At 43.7% G+C, this 21,159-nt stretch overlaps 1 protein-coding gene across 1 annotated transcript in view; it reads left to right on the top strand.

Annotated features, from left to right (window-relative positions):
* The first annotated feature begins 2,075 nt into the window (after nucleotides 1-2,075).
* TRDN (triadin) overlaps nucleotides 2,076-21,159 on the top strand; it is an 865,465-nt gene continuing 846,381 nt past the window's right edge. The window contains exon 1 of the mRNA XM_078647890.1: nucleotides 2,076-2,463. Coding sequence (XP_078504016.1) covers nucleotides 2,442-2,463 — 22 coding nt within the window. The 5' untranslated portion in view covers nucleotides 2,076-2,441. The remainder of the gene's footprint in view (nucleotides 2,464-21,159) is intronic.

A 21,159-nucleotide genomic window follows, 5' to 3' on the forward strand; every position in this document is an offset into this window, starting at 1 on the left:
GAAGAAGAAGTATTCGAAAGGAAGGGAAAACACACTAGGGCTATAGTTAATGAGCGCAAAAAGAATAAAGGTAACGGTAATCCATTCAATAGCAAAGAGATGAGGCAAATGACCTCGCCATCTGAACTCGAGTCTAAAGTGAGGGAGGAGTATGAGGTCAATAGTCTAAAGGAAAGAGAAGTGGTCTCAAGTTTGAAGAGGGAGAAGAAAGGAGAATACCCTCAAAGGCCCTACAGTGGGACGGTGGAGAGAGAGAGCAAGGTAATGCAAAGATCCATACTAAAAGATTTCCAGCCAAATGTCCAGCCAGGACTGAAGGGTCCACACTATGGTGATAGAAGCAAGCATAAGTTACTGGACCAAGAAAACACTTCTGAGTTCTCTGAGGGAAGATGCAGGATGAACCAGGAGAACGGAACTAGGGCAGTGGAGAATCAGGTTGTTCAGCGCGAGCTATTTGAAAAGGAAGTCAAGAGAGTAGTGGTTGCTGGTAGCGGCCAAGGAAGGAAGGACAAAAGAGCGCCGAGGCCAGTATTCGTTGATGTTACTGCAATAGAGACATAGGGTGCCATAAGGAGTTGCCGGGCACTGCCAGGGTTCAAGTTTCTGCTTAAAGAAGTGATATGAGCGGCATCTCCTGGAGCATCTCTCCAGTGGGAGATGGAAGGACTGGTGGGAGTAGTTCAGAACTCCATTTCGTTGATTTCCACCCATTATTATGCATAGAGCAGAGGGGGAGGTGACTGTGGACGCGCCATAGGGTGGGGAAGTTCCTGCATAACCCCCTGTGACATCTTCCTGCTCGCCCATTGCGTCACAAGCCAGTATACCGCGTGGGACCTAGCGGTACAGGGTCCCCTGCCCCGACCTGGCCCCCTCTCCTCCGCAAGTTCTTTTTTAGAGGTTGTTAAATTACTGCCTCTACAGTTATCTTCACACAGTTCTACCCCATTGGTACAGCCTTGCTGGCTCTGGGTTTGAGGTGCCTCCCCTCTCCCCTCTTCGCACTCCTCGCATTCCTCTCTTCTGCTGTTCCTCCCTTGAAACCTTTTCCCTCTCTTCCGTCTTCCTCCTCACTTTCATCCCTGCCTCATCTTTCTCCCTTCTCCCCTCTTCACCCGACCCGCTCTCTCTGCTGTCCCGTTTCCACTCCCTTTGTCTCCCTAGGGGGGATGATGTGTTGCAACTTGGCACTTGGTATCTTCCACTCTCCTTCATTCCCCCCTCCCCTCTCATGCCCACTTGGTGTGACCCGTAGCTGTCTCTGAAGGCAGCTTTAGAATGTTGGGAGTTTTGGTCCTGTCAAGCTGGGAGCATCTTGTAATGATTGATACCGAATAAAGTTCCTGAAATAATTCCACGTGTGGACATTCCTTACTACATTGTCCTATGGGAATTCTTTTTAAGGTACTCTTATATTCCTTTGTTGATGATAACCCTCAAAAAGTTCAATTCCCTATTTTAAAAAAGTGAAAAGAGGGTACAATCCTTTCATTTTGCACTAACAGTATGTGAATATTCCCATGTTATTTCCATGTGAGAACCTTCGCGGATATTTCCCAGCATGCCAACAGACCTGATTCAGGCTGGAGACTTATGATGTTTTTGCAAGCCCGAAGGGCTTTATTTTAGCTCTGTTCCACCTAAAATCTAATGTAAGTAGTCAATGAGGAAAATATAGTTCTCCGATTTCTTTCAAAACTCCCCTCGTTTCTGTTTCAGAATGTATGCATGTAGGTATGTCACAGAGGCATGTAAGAGTGAATAAAAGAGCATTACAGATGTTCGATTTTACAGACTCCAAATGCCTTGGGATAAGAGAAGAAAGGGAGAGTAAAGTTTGTCGACCTAAGTTACTTTCCTCTGGCTTGAATCGCATTGCCCTCACAGGACCCTCCCCACCCCAAAAAAGGCAAGGCAGAATGTGACGGGCATCAGAAGGGCTAAGAATACATCTGAGCGCTAATGGATAGGGTTACTGTACAATTTTCGAGGCAGGCCCTCCGAGCACTGATCTCACTACTGTCTACGGGACTCGCTGCGGGCGCTTGAACCGCTCTCTTCGATCGCCTTTGCTTCTGCTGCTGACATTTTTCGACCCCCAGTCCCACTCAGCTGACTGTTCCACATTCTTGTCGGCTGTCGAAAAGAAGTGCCGAAGACATCTTGCAGGAGACAGCTATTTCTGTCAGCAGCTGACACCACAGTCCAGCGAGCAGGGGGTCCTGACAAAGGTTCCAGTTCTCGCAGGGGTTGGAAGGGTGGGTGGGGAGACAGTCACTGCCGTATATCACGTTATAGGAAGGCAGCGAAGTGCAAGAGGACAGTCGGGGGATCCCCGCTTTTGTATTCCCGTGTATTCGGTTTAAGAGTCTTAAGTGGACGCGCTTTATGAAGCACCCTCGACGTTGACCTTTTCCCGCGCCGACCGTATCGCAGTTATGGCAGAGGTGACGCCAGAAGGTACCGTATTACACTGAAAATGTCATGCATTACATTTGATTCAAACTTGACTGTTGTGTGTGTTCTACGCTGGCCAGCGTTATGTAAAATGCAGTTTTGTTTTGATGTATCTTTACACAAAAAGCGGTGGCGAGCCAGGGTAGCCTAGCAAATCCCGCTAATGTTTGATCAACATAGGCCTCTATTAATAGCTGCAGCTTTTAATTTGCCTTTCGTTTTACCCTGAAGGGTTTGGAATTTCCCAATGTATACAGTCAAAATTAAACTCAATTATGGTATATTTATGCCGGACTGTATGAAGACATTCTTCAAGGTTTTAAATTCCGTGTTATTGCAAACAGAAGAGCGTTGTTGTGTTACGCGTTTTGCACAATACAGTTATCAATGGGATGTGTTTTTAAAAGAATGCCATTGATAACTTATATATGTATACATAATCAAATGCCCTATGCTGATCACAGAGTATAGTCCTCTATCTATCGCAGTGTTGCTTGTAGCACCACCATTCGGTTTATAAATAAGCAACAGCTGTTGTTACAACGCTTGGTACCTAAGCAAAAATATTAATTTCCACTTAATTTGTTTTTTTTTTTTTAAAGAATTTCAGGTATGAGCTCCTATGAGTCGAGACTTGAATAGTAATGTTTGGCTACTTCTGCTTACTGTTATGTGTGGTTGCATTTGCCCATTTTCCAATACAATTCCCAATTGCTTCTGAAAGTGTTGGCTCCAAATCCCACACTTCAAAAACCTGGAAGGGATGAGAGTTCATATGCTTCGAACGGTGCAGTTTCAGAAGTATTAGAGAGAAGACAAATAGGTTGGTCACCTCATGCAGCAACACTGCCCGTGTGGTTTTTTGTTTGGTGCCCTTCGTGAAGCTCTTAAACATAAGTATATTCATTATCTGTCAGTTGGGATCTTACTGAGTTTTAATTCAATCAGCTCTGAAGAGATGCCTGGTTTGCTGCGGCAAACATATGGCTCAAGCCGGCGTTTCTCTTTTTTGGTCAGCAGTCGGATGAGTCTATAATTTGCTTCTGGCAGGAAGATCTGCTGTAAAATGTTGAAACAGGTGGCACTGCTCGACAGTCTGGAGCGAGCTGAACTAAATCTGTTCAGCACACTTTTGCCAAGTTTGCTAAATGTCCCGTTTATGTGCCTGCTGTCCAGAAGCCCATTGTTGTGATTATAAAAGTGTAAGTAAATATCTGTGTAACAATCGCCACAGGTTATTGATTTTTGGGGTTTTTATTCAATGAGCAATTTTATTGTTGACAATATCCGTTGGCATTCAGCTGTATTGGTGCTGTCTGAACAGGCTATGATGACCCTGGTTCCAAGTAGGTCGTTACACTCCAATCACTGTTCAATCCCATTTTTTCGCCGGAATTGGAATTCTCAACGGGCTTATTTACAAGCCCCTTGCGTCACTGGTGCGCCACTTTCAACATGGGAAAAAGTGACACACCTGCGGCGGCGCAAGGGGCTTGTAAATAAGCCCCATAGATTTTCAGATATTACAGCTTCCTTACAATGTTTCCCACAGGTCAAACCTGCTGTAAGGCACTGTGGAGAAACATGTCATACATTCTAATTTGTTCAGATTTCCATGTGAAATGTCCCCACTTTTTCATGGAATTCGTCATTTTTATGAAAAAAAACTGGGGTTTTAAGGTGTTAACTGCACCCAGTAAATACCACAACTTGCAGTACCTGTATGTATTAGGTGTTGTCATACCTCACTTCAACACAGCTCACCTTTAATAAGGACATACTGGTGGTATCGTCAAATCTAAATCCAAAAGACATGCTTAATGCTAGTCAAATAAATCTGTGTTCCTGATTGTGAAAGCGAATTTGCTCTGTTTTAGGAGCAGATTCACATACCCTTTTCCACATCTGTACTTACATAGAAGAAGTATGTGCATTTTCTAAAAGTGCAAATTCACAAATGCAAAATGTGCAGCTGTTGTGGATTTGACAGAAAACACTTGTATATCCCAGACACAAAATGTACACTCATGGATAGTTCTGAAGCTGGGTCAAGTGATGAACTTGCTTGATCCTGGTTGAGAGAGGGGTGCCGGAAGGCAGTGTTTAATTTGAGCTGGTGCTTTCCAGTGCTCAGCACCAGCACTTCATTAGTTTCCGGTTCTCTGCACCTAATTGTCAACACCATACTTAGAACAGTCCACCACATGGTGGCGCCGCTCATAAAATTTTGAGATGAGCAGAAAGGTAGTTTAGGACTACAATAAACATTAAAGTTGCTAATACCTACCTTCCCACCCATTCTTTTAGCTTTAGGCACCTGGAATAATCTGAACTGTTGCATTTACATGCGAGAGAGATAGTTATTAGTTGTTTTAGCAGCGATGACAAGGGCGAATATTTTACAAATCAAGAACTGCTGGAAGGGTATGCCCCTAAAACACATCCGGTTTCCATATGTTGGCCCAGACTTGATGCAGAATCCTCACAGGGGGATGCCAAGTTCTAACAGGACGAAGAGTGACCTCTGCCAAAATTGTGGGCCGCTCTGCTCAAGGGAACACTCAGTTGCATTCCTTCCTCTAAACTGATCTTATGATGTGCAAATTCAGTTGCACACTTGGGAAATTCATTATGCTCCTCACAAATTTGCTTCCAAGTTTTCGTTATCTGATGCAAAGGAGCGCCAGAGGCCTCTTGTGTAACACAAAGCAAATGTTAGTGTTTGTGAAGAAAATGATCTTGACCCACTATAAACGCCCCAAGGTTTTATTGGTTTCTGACAACAGAGCGTTTGGATATCTGTTGTGAGTGAGTCTCACTAACAAAGCTTTATTAACTGTAAGCTCTAACAAAATGGACTTGAGTTCTAGCTAGCCACTAGTGTCCTCATTTTAAAATAAGGGCTGCTGCACAGATGCAGTAAGATTCTCTGCACAGGGTACGTGTAAAGGTGCGTACACCTGCGTGTACTCGTTCGTTCGGAAAACTTTATTCAGTTATCAAAAACAATCCTACAAATATACGTGAAATGACTCATATAAAATACATTTTAAAACTTTTCAGTATTATAAATGAAACATAGTAATAAAATGTATTTGCTGCACTATTATATGATATATTTCCTAACATTATTAGCTTTCAAGATAAATAGGGCAACATTATAACACACACATGGTTCACTTAGTGTCACCAGAAATTTCATAGCTGCTTTGTTGGATCTAATATTCTGTGCAACAAACATAGATTTGAGATTATAAAAAAACGAGATTCTGATAAAATTTACAAAACAATAAAACGTGTTTGCTTTGGTCTTCACAAGGCCAAACAACCTTATCAAATGCCCGGGACCTCATGAGTGGGAAGGCAACTAAATGGTGCACGATGCCACATCTTAGTCTTATAAACACAAAGAGATGCTGCACTGCACATTTATCACATAAAACAAATAGCTATTTCTCCCTCCTCCAGATTCAGACTTGTAAAAGGCGACTGTTGATTTTTCCTATCATCTGCCAATCGTTGATCTAATCTATACTGTGAAAAGGTTTCATTGATCCTCCTCTTGGTTAATAATAATACTTGGGTAGGATCTGACCAGCTAGATAGATTAAACAGCCTACCAAGGGAAGAGTTTGCTATAAAATAGCTAGGGGATACTTAAGACATTGTCCAAGGCTAGACATTCTGAAATGATTGCTCTGGTAAGACCAGTTTCTTCATTTGCCCATAGAGAGGCCCACAATAACAAAGGTCTCACCAAAAGCAGATCTTCCAGGAACTGTAAGAATGTGTTTGATACAGATAAAATTAGGCATAATAGACATTTTAAAATGATATGTTCTCATACTTGCAGTGTGGTGCCGTTAGCATAAACCGAAAGACCTGCCCCATATAAGGTTTTAGTCACTCCTTTTGCTTTGTAAATTGTAACCATTTCATTGATAGGTCGGCTCCCCAAATTTGAGGAAAATGTATAAATCCCTTGCGATGCCCTGCTCATTTTAGTTTTATTATTCAGAACGTGTGGTAGCCATGAACCATTGCCCTCAAATAAAATACCCAGATAACAAATCAAGTTCGCTAAGACAATTGGGGTGTTATCAATAAAAAAGGTTTCGCAAGGTTTATGCTTTGGGCCGCAAGCCATGGTAAATGTTGTGGATTTAATAATTACCAAGTTCTTGGAGTTCATAGAGTCTACAAAGACACTCATCAGTCTCTTGGGGCCAACCGGGGTTCAAACTAATAATACAACATTTTTAGCACATAACAATACTTGTATCGGATGGCCAGCCGCCCAAGGAGCGTCAACCTGCATAGACTGCAGGCAGTTATCTACGCCACTGATAACAAGGGAACATAGTAATGAGGTTAGCACATGCCTTTGTCGGATTCCTCATCCCACTTTAAATTTGGTCGAACATTCCCCCTGGGGGCCAAACCGAACTTGGCAAGTTAGATTCTCATGAAGACGGGAAAGAATCCCAATAATTGGCCTGGGTGCACCTAGGGAAGTCAAAGTTGACCAGAGTAAATTATGGTCAACCAAATCAAATGTGCTTCCTAAAGCTGCAAAACATGAATAAAGTGTGCCTGCCTTAACCCTAGTGTGTTTACCGATTATTAGCTTCAAGTTGACAAATTGTTCGACGGTCCCCAACTGTTTCCTGAAGCCAAACTCTACGAGGGTAGAATCGATTGCTCTTGTGCCCATTCCTCCAATCTTGTTATCAGGACTCTACTCATTACTTTTACTGAGGAATCAAGGAGAGAAATAAGGCAAGATTTTTTTTGGGTCTGCTTTGTCGCCCTTTTTATATATGGGTACAATAATAGATACACCCCAAGAAGCTGGGATTGTTTCTATAGTGGCTGTGTTGACCACCCTAGATAGGATAGGGCCCCACAATTCAGAGGCATATTCAGGAAGCTGAGATTGCCAGGGTAATCGCCACCTCCAAACCCTCATCGCATGTCCTAGACCCCATTCCTCTTCTACTGACCAAAAAACTGAAACACGCTTTAGCTCCACTCTGGAGCTCAATCATAAACAGCTCCTTGAAAAACAGAATCATCCCAGACTGCCTTAAAATGGGCCACGTCACACCCCTGCTGAAAAAACCCGGCCTAGATGTTATGGATCTGAACAACTTTAGACCTGTATCGAACCTCCCCTTTCTTTCTAAAACCCTAGAAAGATGCGTAATACTTCAACTAACCCAACACCTGGACAACATCAACCTCCTGGATCCCCACCAGTCTGGCTTCAGAAAAGGCTGTAGCACAGAAACCGCGATCATCAACTTCATTGACGATATCCACGGTTCACTAGACTCTGACCATTGCTGCCTCCTCATTCTCCTTGACCTCTCGGCAGCGTTTGACACTGTAGACCATAAACTCCTCATAAGGGTCCTCCAAGAAAGAGCTGGTCTTGGCAAGATAGTCCTCAAATGGTTCTCCTCCTTTCTACACAATCGCACACAAAAAATAAAAAATAAAAACTTCACTTCCGATCTCCAACAAGTCAATAAAGGCGTCCCTCAAGGCTCGGTGCTCTCACCGCAGCTCTTCAACATCTACATGGAACCGCTCTCCAAACTACTCAGGAAAGCCAACATCCGCTTCCACCTCTACGCTGATGATACCCAGATCTACCTGGAAATTAACTCTCTCAAAGACATTCAAAGACTCAATGATGTATTGAGAGATATCCAAGACTGGCTGACACACAACCACCTTGAACTTAACCCCGACAAGACGGAGACACCCCTTATCTCGAATAAAGAAGAAAACCCTCAAATTGCAGAATGGCTAAAAGTCATCGATGCGCTCAATGGGAACCTCACTCTAGCAGACTGTCAAATCACTAGGCATCACTCTAGACCCAAAACTGAACATGACAAGACATATTAAGAATTGGGCCAAGAGTGCTTTCCTTAACCTCAAACTACTGAACTAAACAAAACCCTTAATTCCGCCTAGTGATCTCAAACAGGCCACCCAATCTCTGGTACTGTCAGGGTTAGACTATGGGAACGCAGTCCTCTCTGGAGTTCCCAAAGTACATTTGGCTCCCATCAAGACTACTCTACATGCGGCTGCCAGAATGATCACCGGAATCAAGAAATTCGAGCATATCTCACCTGCACTCAGGGATATTAAGTGTCTGTCTGTCGAAATGTGGATCAGCTTCAGAACAGCCTGCCTCAACCACAAAGCCCTTCACACCAGCAAACCTGAATACCTGGCGAAAAAACTCAAAAAAGTCGGCCAGTCCAGGAACCTAAGAAGCTCAAACTCACTCCTACTCATCCCTCCAAAAACAAGAAAAAAAAGAACTGCGGATAGATCCTTCACCGGAAGCGCTCCTAAAATCTGGAACTCCATTCCCCCTCACATCAGAACCATTTCATCCTTTGGTAATTCAAAAGCCAACTTAAAACCCTGTTCCTCAATTGCTCCCCAGGGATTGGATAGCTCGAGGCAACTAGTGGACACCGAGCTCTGCTCCAACTCTTAGACTATGATCAAACATGAGGTCATTTTTGTCCTGTGAGACAATGTGTTGATCTGATGCTCTTCTATTGTTTGCTCTTCTATTAACTTGCAGCCCGTCTTTGTGTATATGGTGATTATCTGCTATGTATCTGGTGATTATCTGCTAATATCTGCTGTAAAGCGCTCCGATACACTAGGGTCAGGCCAGCGCTATAGAAAACCTCTTAAATAAATAAATCTACTGGCACCCCATCTGGTCCCATAGCCTGGCCCCCGGCACTTGCCTGGGTAGCCAGATAATCTTCCTCATTTGTGATGTTTAGGGGAAGGCACCTATCACATTGTGACTCCTGATCTCACCCGGTGACAACCCCATTATTTTGTCTTAAAATTTCAGAGAAGAAGATTACCCTACTGTCGCAGGGTACAAGGGAGCAAAACTCAGGTTTGTCATCATTTTTTTAAAAGAGTGCATTCACTGTATCCCAAAACAGCTTGGTGTTCCTATTTTCAGCGGCATTGGCCACATTTATCCATGCTTCAATCTGGTGTGTTTTTCCCCAGTAGCCATAGCTAATTTATATTGATTTCACAGGGACTTAATGGCCAGTGTATCCCGTTGGGTGTTACACAGAGCATACTTAAGTGACTGGAAAGCTTAAGTGCCGGCACAATCAAACCATCTCTGTTAGGAATGTGGTTTCTGGTTGGCTAGGGTATGCACTTAAGCTAGGCAGAACCCACCACTCTAGTCAGGGTAAGGGAGATACAAACAAGATAACCCCTGCTCACCCCCTTGGTAGCTTGGCAGAGCACTCAGGCTTATCCCAGAGGCAATGTGTAAAGCGTTTGCGCAACACACACACACAACAGTGACACACTAGGCACACCACAAACAAAAATAGACTCCACACAAGATTATATAAAAAATACCCTTTGTATTATACATAAAACACATTAGACCACAAATTACATAAATCATTATGTCACTAGGCACTACCTGTCATAAAAAAGCATACACAGCATATGGATCCTGAATTCCATTACCATAAGATAATTGTCATAAACATCACAGAATTCAGAAATCACTTTTCTGTCACCGTACTACATTTAGTGCCATAAAGCAAATACTCATAGTTGGCATATAGCAAAAACACATCCTACATCATCACTGTCCATATCTTATGCAGGTACTGGAATGACAATTGTTATCCTGTGATTACCAAGCATAAAATGACAGTATATTTGGGAGGGTTATGCAGTCCTTAGATCAGGGCTAAAGTACATACATCAACCAGTGACGCTGGGAGCCCATAGGTGCAGCAACCCTGCACTCCTTTTACCTTTTATATTGGTGTTAAAACTCCCCATGCAGGGCACAGAAGCACCTGCGTTTCCCTTCTCAGGACTGCAGTAAACTTGGGCCAACTATGGGGCACACCAGCCTCTGTGCGCCCATCACAGTTCATCTGGTGACTCCTGTGGTCACCAGAGACATTCACTGCCAAAGAGGGGGCTCTCTTTTGAGGACCACTTCCCACACTTCGTCACCGTCAAGTTTCCCAAAAGCAATGAGAGAGACGGTGCTGGGTTCCCTTTCCCCGGGCAGCACACCGCGGCTTCCCGCAACCACAGTGCAGCGGCCACAATGCCGATGTCGGAGCTGAGGCAAGTTTCTAGCCTCCCTCTTCACTCGGCCGTACAGCAATGGCTGTGCTCCTGAGGAAACTGGATCGTGGGGCCTTCAGGCAGTGCCTCCCGTCTTACATTGGCCACGTTGATGACCCCTCCTGTCTACCTTGGCTCTGGGGCAGGGAGGGCAGGGCTCCTTCTCCTGAGTGCGGACGGATTTTGTCGGCTTGCGGATTGTTTCCATGTAAAACTTGGAGATTTGCTCAATGCTAGCTCAGCCAGTGAGCAGCTGGGCTGGGGTTCCCAGCGCCTTATCTCCTTCATCAGCGGTGTCGGCACGGTTGGCACAGCAACACGAGAACAGCATGGGCTTCCTTTTCAGAAAGAGTTGGCTAGCTGTGGTGCTGCTGGTGCCTTCCTGCTACTTTGCCAAACTCGAAGGAACTGAAATGCTCAACAAAGGCAGAGTGTTAGAACACAGGCCAATCATGGTGCTGGCATACACAGTCAGCGCTCCTTCCTCCTCCAGGATGCAGAGTGGGCCCGCGCCTTGTGCTCGAGCAGCCCACACAGAGCTCTGTGAGAGTGCCTCTTTCTGGAAACAAGGGGAAGAGGGGCACTTTCCAAGCTTGGGCCACAAATGTCACACAGAACACGTGCTTACTTTCTTGAACAAAAACAAAAGGTTCAGAACAAGCCAGTCCTTTGCCTGCACCAGCCAGGAACAGCAATTGCAGGCCGTCCCACCCCACACACCTCAGGGGCAGCAGTCCTCACACAGCTCTTCAGCTCTCCGACCAATAAGGTCACCCTTTAGACCCAGGAAGGATCTTTTTCCATAAAGTCTTTGATTTCCCTGAGACTTCTTACAGGAGGCAAGCACACAAAAACCCTTGGATATTTTTCTTCCCTAGCAGTGCAAAAACAGTCACTCCGTTTCCTCCACCACAGACAGAAGCAGCCACTGCAGGCCAACTTACCCCTCACACAGAAAAAGGCAGCGCTCCTTACACAGTCCTTCAGCTCATCTTCTTGGCAGTGTCCACTTGTTTCTTGAAGTAATCAAAAGTCCTAGGGTTTTAGATGTAATACTTATACCCCATTTTGTCATTGTTCTCTTTGCTGTAAGGGTGTCTGAACCCAGTCCTAACCAGTCCTGTCCTCCCTGGTGCAGCATGACCACAGGGGGCTGAGACAGCATTGTGAAAAAGGAGACACAGCTTATTCAGGTGCAATCCAAACTCCTCCCACCACTCTAAATGCAGACCAGGTCTATTCAGCCCTGGGATGAATCACTGAGGCAAGGCAGGGCACACTTTAACCCCTCTAGTGAATGCACTTCCCAGATCCTGTCACTCACACACCAGACGCTGAATTCACAAACAGCCAGAGGCACACAGAATGGTAGCGAAAGAAAATACCCACTTTCTAAAAGTAGCCTTTTCAAACATAGAATTTAAACACCCTTTACAAAACGTGTTTTAATGAATTCTGAGTTCAGACAGCCTAAACTCCATTTTTCTATCTTGTTCCTACTGCGAGTTACACCTGTAAAATTGTTACAGTGCAGCCCCAATGATAAGCCTATGGGACAGAAAGCCTTTCAATAGTGAAAAATGAAATACACAGTATTTCACTCTCAGGACATGTCACACACCAGTACATGTCCTACCTTTCACATGCACTGCACACTGGCCATGGGGGACCTAGGGCCTACCTTAGGGGTGGGTGCCTTACATGTAAGGAAAAGGAAGGTTTTGGCCTGGCATGGGGTGTACCCAACTAGAAACCCCATTTCTAACAGAGAATATGACCCTCATTGTTGAAAGCGGAATCCCTGGTTGGCTGAGGTAGGTATCTTAGGCCAAGTAGGGACCCTCACTTCCCCATCAGGGAAAACACAGGCACCTTCTCAGATAATCCCTGCTCACCCCCTTGGTAGCTTGGCATGAGCAGCCAGGTTTATCTTCCAGGCAAATGTGTAAAGTATTTGCAACCTCGCTCCCAGCGACCCAATGGTAACACAACAAAAGGACTGCACACGAGTTTCATTTAAAACAAGTTTAAGTGTATATAAAAAGATATACGATGAGAACACATGATAAAAATCTAACATATGCGTATTTGTAAGATAACTCCTGGCCAGTTATTACGTCAGCCAGTTCTTATAAGTTCTGGCAGTATTAGTGAGGAATTCTAGGTGATCCTATGCAGTCGTAATGCAAGAATCAGGCACTTTGCAATGTAAAAATAATGCACTTCGTGATGCAAACTAATGCAATGCGTAATACAACCATCAGGCAGTTCGTTATGCAGGAATAATGCAATGCGTAATGCAACAATCAGGTAGTTTGTTCTGCAGAAATAATGCAATGCATAATGCAACAATCAGATAGCTTGTTCTGCAAACTAATGCCATGCGTAATACAACAATCAGGCAGTTCGTTATGCAGGAATAAAGCAATGCATAATGCAATATTCAGGTAGTTCATTCTGCAAACTAGTACAATGCGTAATGCAACAGTCAGGTAGTTCGTTCTGCAAACTAATGCAATGCGTAAGACAACAATCAGTAGTTCGCAATGCAGAATGAATGCAATGCGTAATACACTAACCAGGTAGTTCGTAATGCAGAATTAATGCAATGCGTAATACACTACAACACCGATCAAGGTGCTTCGGACGGTCCCTCGTACTGACTCGTGGTCAGTTTCCTTCACCATATGCCCCCAACATGGATCTAGTGTAATCCACAGTGCAGCTCCACACTCCGGCCCCGGTACTGCCACACCTTGGCACGCACAGGCCTGCGATGAGAGCTGGAACAGAGGCTCGCGCTACCAGAAGGGGAGAGGCAGAGAGCGTCTCTCTCTGAGCCTGCAACCCGACGTTACCTGGGGGGTGTTACCTCACTCTCCGCTCCGCCTCTCGCATCTTGGGACTCCGATGCGACTTTGGTTGATTCTGGGCCAATGACGATACCGAAGATCTCAACATGGCACACACACACACAGTGTCACTGAGACTCCCTTGAGCCTCAGGTGTGCACGGTCACAGGGCAATCCTCATAAAGGTCTCAGGCTGCATGAAGCACACGCACACAGCGTCGCTTAGACTCCCTCGAGCCTCGGGTGTGAACGGTCACAGGGCAATCCTCACGAAGGTCTCAGGCTGCCCAAAGCACACGCACACAGCGTCGCTGAGACTCACTTGGACTCCTGGCGCCCCAGATCACAGGATAATTCTTCCGAGGGACTCAGGCTGCAAAAAGCACGCGCACACAGAGTCGCTGAGACACACTTGAACTTCTGGTGCCCAAGATCACAGGTCAATTCTTCCGAGGGTCTCAGGCTGCAAAAAGCACACGCACACAGCGTCGCTGAGACACACTTGGACTCCTGGCGCCCCAGATCACAGGATAATTCTTCCGAGGGACTCAGGCTGCACGAAGCACACGCACACAGCCTCACTGAGACACACTTGAACTTCTTGTGTCCACAATCACAGGGCAATTCTTCAGAGGGTCTCAGGCTGCAAAAAGCACATGCACACAGCGTTGCTGAGACACACTTGAACTTCTGGTGTGCACTTTCACAGGGCAATCCTCACGAAGGGCTCAGGCTCCTCGAAGCACACACACACTGCGTCGCTGAGACTCACTTGGACTCCAGGTGCACATGATCACAGGACAATCCTCAGGAAGGGCTCAGGCTGCAAAAAGCACACGAACACAGCGTCGCTGAGACTTGATTGGCCTCCAGGTGCCTACGATCACAGGACATGGCTTACTGAGGTCTCGGGCTGCAAAAAGCACACGCACACAGCTTCTCTGAGAAACTTCTGGAAATGTTTGTGTTCCTGAGTTTCCACAACAGGGAGCCAGCTCACCTCGGGCCCTTGGGGTTAAGTTACTTCAGGACACAGCACAACAAAGTCCTTTCAAGCAGGGGGACACATCACACAGAAAAGTCCCTTTAGCCTCTTCCTTGGTTAAAACAACAAACTGCAGGCCAGCCCCAGAACACACAGGAAGGATCAGTCCTTTTTGTCAGTCTCTTCAGCTGTTTCTTCCTTGGCAGTGGTTCCTCTTGACTATGAAGTAGTGTACAATCCTTTTCAGTCTTGATCATTCCAATTCCAATTCCCATTCCAATTCCAATGTTCAGGGGTTTCAGCTTTCATAGTTATGCCCCTACATGTCTTTGAAGTCTTTGTGTTCAGGGGTACTGACCCCTGTCCAAACCAATTCTGGGTGGCTCTCTGCCAGTGACACCTTCTTCCTTTGATAGTGGGGGTCTGGATCCTTAATCACCCGGCAGGGGTTGGAGCCATTTTTTTATGGCTGCAGCCCAGGCCTCTTCACCTCTAGGGGCTACTCCTCCCCCTACACTCCAGATGCAGGTCAGCCTGTTGCTGTCTCACCTTCCCCCCCCTGGACAAGACATTTCCCAGATCCTATCACTTTCAGATCCAGACAGTCAATACAAAACCAGGCAGTGACACACAGAAATGTTAGAGCACGAAAACCCAAGCCATTTCTAAAATAGTGGTTTCTATACACACAATGCAAAAACAACCTTCACCAAAAGATTTGTTATTGAATTGTGAGTTCCGTCATACAAAATGTCACCTCTCCATCTTAAGCCTTTGGGAAGATAGGCTGGAAACATATTACACAGCCTCCTCCATTCTGTCCTATGGGCAAGATGGCCTTTCAACCGTGAAAAACTAAATGAAGAGTTTTTCACTTTCAGGACATGGTACACACCTCAGTACATGTCCTACCTTTCACATACACTGCACCCTGCCCAGGGGGACACCCTGGACCTACCATGGGGGTGCCTGATGTGCATAGAAAGAGTAAGGCCTGGCAAGTGGGTGCACTTGTCAGGACAACATGGCAGTTCAACAAACTGTGCGCAGGCAATTCAGTGGCAGGCCTGAGTTCTATTTTTAAGGCTACTTGTGTGGGTGGCACAATTAGTGCTGCAGGCCCATTAGTAGCATTTGCATTACTAGCCCTGGTACACATAGTGCACTTTACTAGGGACTTTCCGAGTAAGGCAAACATACCAATCATGGACAACCGATTACCATTACACTTTACACAGGGAGCTTTTGCACTTTGACACTCATTGGCAGTGGCAAAGTGCCCAAAGCATCTAAGTTGGCAACACCATGTCAGAAAAAAATTCTAGAGGGAAATCAGAAAGTTTAGGGAACATTAGACAAAAAGGGCCAAGTCCAACATTCATTACAAGTCAGACGGAGTGATATTACTACACGCAAATCTGCTCTGACTGATTATCAGCTGGAAGGTTTTTCCACACCCAATTTTTCTAAGTGTGGGATACTCCCAAATGGTAAAACCGTTTCGTTCTTTGGCTTCAGCAGCCAAGCCTCATTCCCCATTTGTTTTCTGATTGGCAGCATACATATGTCCCCTTGCCAGAAAGCATCTTCCCTCCCCTATGACCACTTGGCAACCTCACCGTTCACCCCATCCAGAGGTCCTAGCATACATTTACCATCTGCTCAGAGCAGTTGGTAAATATATGAGTTAACCTCACAGAACTGGTAACTACATGAGGCTTCATGACTGCAAAATCTGGCCCCATACAGTAACTCCCTATTTCATAGTGTTTAACTTGTAATTGCATGGTTCTGGTGCAGATTTGTCACATTGTAACAGTAAATTCACCTGTGAATTGACTGTGCACGCAGTACCATGCAACGTGTAAAGATGGACTATGTCATTCAAAGTTATGTAGAGAAGAAGCATTCTGGGAGAAATTATTAGTCCATATCTTCTTTGAAGCTATGTGTTTTTTCAAGTAGATTGCATTGTTGAGTCCACAACAAACTCAATATAGTGAATCTTTTTTGACAAACTTCAGATTATATTCGGTGAGCCTACCCCCCAAGTACAACTGCATACAATGTATGCTCAACCATAGCTACCAACTGACATTTTTTTCATGCGAAAAGAAAATCGATAATGAGGAGTTGTCACAAATCTGTGTGGGCTGTAAAGAAAACACGGGTGGGAGCTAGCAGAAAGCCTGTGGCCTAACAGAAAAACATGGCCACGTTTACAGGTTTATTTCTGGTTTGTGAAATGCATTTCCTCTGATTTTACAGAAAGAAAAGCAGTCTGCTGGTGAGAAAGAGCAGATTTTGCATTAATTGTGCCTTTTGCACCACTAACAAAGTCAGGATTTCTTGTTGCTGCTTGGTGTGCTGTTTGTGAAAGGTGCAGGTTAGGCCGGGTAAAACCTAAGCAGGGAAGGGCAAAGTAGACACCGTGTGATATTTCACCCTTCCCCACTATTATTAGACAAGTCTTGCAGGGCTTGAACATGCTTTACTATAAGGGTGCATCACACGTATATTTGAGTCCAATCCATGGTAGAGTTTAAGGAAAGGCACCAACTATGTAAAGTATTTTATGTAAATTAATTGATTGTACATTTATCTTATGTTGATGTCCTGAAAATCTGACATTACTAATTTACCTTTACCACTTCCACCACAGGCTGCAAATGCGTTATTCAATATTTTAATCAACAAGAAGAGAGGGAGACTTTTTTTTATTTTATGTTGTAAGTGAAAATAGAAACTAAGGTAAATGCCCTCTCTACATACTTCCGCAAAAGATATGTCAAAAATACCCTATACAAATCGAATTTTTATTCAGGAGAAAAAATAAAAAGCAGGAAATTAACAAAGAAAATATGCTGTTGTTGCCAAAAAAAATTGAAAGGTAGGACAATGAATATGAGGAATTTTGACGGTCAGTGTTTGGTTTGTGCCGGTGTTGCTGGTGGTGACCACTGGCACCCTGACTTATGTTTAAACATTAAACTTTAACCCAGAGCAACAGTGAGAAAGGCTGGAAGCGAAAGAAGGAGAAAAAGAAAATTATGAAAATAATGACTAGAGAGAGTGCAAGTGTGAGACAAAGAGACAGGGACTTAAGTGTGGTTGGAAGAATGAGGCATGAGTTCGAATAAAGACTAGTCAGCCTTGGTATCCGGGAACCCTGGAAGTCAACTGTACCCGCAGCAGGAGCTTATGAAAAACTGTCCCTCTGGACTTATTCATTTACAAAATAGGTGCTACAGTCAAGTGTACTGACACAAAGTTTCCAATCTTCTACTTAATTTCTCAGTCATAAAGATAGATTTCCCAACTGCTAATTTACCTGGATATGTATCTGAACCAATCAATCGTTCTGCTGTACCTTACTATATCATGCGTGGCTTCCTGTCAGGTCAGTGCTTTCGTGTGGAGGATGCACTGGAAGTGAAGAGAAATCCCATTTGACAAACAGCATACACATGGTTAAGCAGGCCTCATTCAAGTGCTGCTGGCACATACACATGGGCACATAACCTGAACTAGAGAGTACCATAGAATAACATTGGTTCATAGGGCAGGACTCTGTCAAGGGGGCTGAACCCGTTTTCTCTATTTTTTTTAAGTTTAAAGACAATTTTATTGGGTATAAGAATGCAACTCGTACAAGAAATAACAACTGTGATATGAAACAACTCAAGCAAGCTAGATAATTTTATGAGAGAAAGAGGAAAGAAAGAGAGAAAAAAGGGGGGAGAGGGAAAGAAAGAAAGGCAGGGAGAAAGGGAAAGAAAAAAGGAAAAGAAAGGGCAAAAAGTCAGCAGAAGAAAATACAGTTACATTATTCAAGGCATATCACTATAAAATAAGCGTAACCATTTTAACTATAGGAAATAATGAAACGAGTCGAGAACATAAGAAAAAAGCAAGCAAAAAACATTTCAAGGAGGTTTGGGCACTTCCTCAGTACGAGGGGAATGAAGTGTAGAAGGTGTAGCTGAGGAGTCTAAGAAAGAGGTGATAGGCAACCACAATAGATCACGTTTGATAGCAATCGTGATGGGATAAACATAAGCTCTATCCAATCTATGGTTAAAACAAACACCATACCACCAAGCCTGATATGATATGGATGAGGTATCTTTCCACGCTTTGGTGATTTGCTGGAAGGCTATCGCTAGAAGGAGATCAATAATGGCGGTGTTGAAAGGAGAGGAGGACCATATGTCGGAAAGGCTACCCAGGAAAACATTTGTATAGGAGAAAGGAAAATTAGCAGAAAAAATATTATTAATTTGCTTCCAAACCTTGAACCAAAATGCACGAACAAGGGGGCAGAGGAAAAGCATGTGTTTTAGATCCGATCTTGGTTCCATACAAGACCAGCATGTAGAGGGAATAGTGGAATTCACTTTATGTAATCGTGCAGGGGTGAGCATAAGACGATTATAGAGAAAAAATAAAGTTTGGGTAGTGTTGGCTGCTCTAGAGGATTTCCGTATTTTATTCCATATGTCTTGCCACAAGGAGGTAGAGAACGTTTCCCCTAAGTCCGATTCCCATGCTAGTTCAACGGTCGATTTATCTCGGGTAGGGGACGTTTCATGTAATTTTTTATAGATCTGCGAAGCGGAAGATGAGGATAAGAGAAAAGAGAGCGTAAGAGGAGAAGAAAAGGAAGAACAAGAGGTAGAGGAGGGAAGGGAGTCATAACCTAGTTGAACCGCAGCAGTCAAAAGAGTAAATTTAGAGAGGAAGGAAGGAGGAAGAGAGAAACGATGTTGAAGAATAGGGAAAGGAATACAAGCACCATGCTGAAAAACTTGATGTACCCAAAAAAGCCCGTGATCATACCATGCCTTCCAGAAAAGAGTCCTATTTTTGAGCTTAATAAGAGGATTATACCAAAGAGGAGATTGTAAAAAACTCGTATGGCTATCAAGGGTAGTCTGATACACTGGAAGGAAAAGTTTCCTGGAAATCTTAAGAGTAGGTAGAGACAGCTGCTTTGGGATACGGGGCAAAGAAATAAACTCTTTAAACGAAAAGGGATGAAAAAAGGTGGATTCAACATCAACCCACAAGGGAAGAGAAGTATCATCAAATAAAGTAGGAGACAGCAAGGAAACTGAGTGAGAAAGAAAAAAGGAAGTATGGTAAGAGGAAAAATCGGGAAAATTAACACCTCCCAAATGTTTGGGGCGACGAAGTTTAGAAAACGACATTCTAGCTCTTTTATTTTGCCATAAAAAACGGGACAAAATAGAATAAATAGTTTTAAAACAAGATTTGGGAAGAAGAACAGGAAGATTAGAAAGAAAAAATAAAATAATAGGAACTAGCATCATTTTAATTGAGTCTAACCTTCCCCACCAAGATAAAAATAGCGGATGCCATCGTGATGTAGAATCTGTGAGAGTAGTCTGTAAATGTTTAATATTAAGAGCCACTGTTTCTTTAATGGATGGAGCGAACCAAAGGCCTAAATATTTAATCTTAGAGGGATTCCAATGAAAAGAAGATATCAAAAAATCCGCATGAAAACAGAATTTGTTAAGGGGAAGAATCTCGCATTTATCGACATTAAGTTTATATCCTGAAACGGTTGCAAAATCGGAGACTTCAGAGAGGAATGCCGGAACAGAAACTTGAGGATTAGAAATAAAAAGAAGAATGTCATCAGCATAGGCGGATAACTTTATTTGTTTATCTCCATACGGGAAACCCGAAATATTTGCATTGAGTCGGATTTTTGTTAAGAAAGGTTCTAAAGCAAGAATAAAAAGAAGGGGTGAAAGAGGACATCCTTGACGAACTCCACGAAATAAAGGAAAGGAAGAGGAAACAAGGCCATTAGCAAAAATAAAAGATCGAGGAAAAGAATATAATAAAGAGACGTAAGAAAGAAACTGCGACCCAAAACCAAACCATTTAAGAGAGGATAAAAGGAAGGGCCAGTTAACTCTGTCAAAAGCCTTTTCAGCATCTAAAGCTATAGCAGCCAAAGAATGAGGGGAAGCATGCGATTTAGTAAGGACATCAAAAAATAAACGAGTGTTATCTGAAAGATGTCGACCTTTGATAAAGCCACACTGCTCCTTACCAATAAGTTGAGGTAAAATTTTGTCTAAACGTAAAGCTAAAATTTTTGCAAAAATTTTATAATCAAGATTAATCAAAGAAATAGGCCTATAATTTTTACATAAAGTATGATCTTTATTATCCTTGGGGAGAAGGCAAATCAATGCTTCCTGAAAAGAACCTGCAGACTGTTGGGAAGAAATAAAGAAGGAAAATAATTGAAATAACTTAGGAACAAGAAAAGCAGAGAAATGAGAATAAAATTCAATAGAGAAACCATCTGGACCTGGAGCTTTCCCCCGTTTAAGGACACGAATGGCTTCTAAAATATCTACAGACGTAATGTCTTTGTCTAGAGAGGAGAAATCTACATCAGAAACAGAAGGGGAAGGAATAGAAGATAAGTAATGATCAATGACGGAGGGGGTAGGAGGAGACTCAGGAGTGTAAAGATTCTGATAAAAAGAAGAAAATTCACCCAGTATATCTTCATCCTTATGAAGAATAGTGTTAGTGGAAGAAACAATCGATTCAATTTTGGTGCGTTCTTTCTTAACTTTAAGATAATTCGCCAACATGTTACCAGCTTTATTCTGAGAGGAATAGTACTTAGCACTGGATTTAAGT

The sequence above is a fragment of the Lissotriton helveticus genome, chromosome 6, assembly GCF_964261635.1.
Source record: "Lissotriton helveticus chromosome 6, aLisHel1.1, whole genome shotgun sequence".
Lineage (NCBI taxonomy): Eukaryota > Metazoa > Chordata > Amphibia > Caudata > Salamandridae > Lissotriton > Lissotriton helveticus.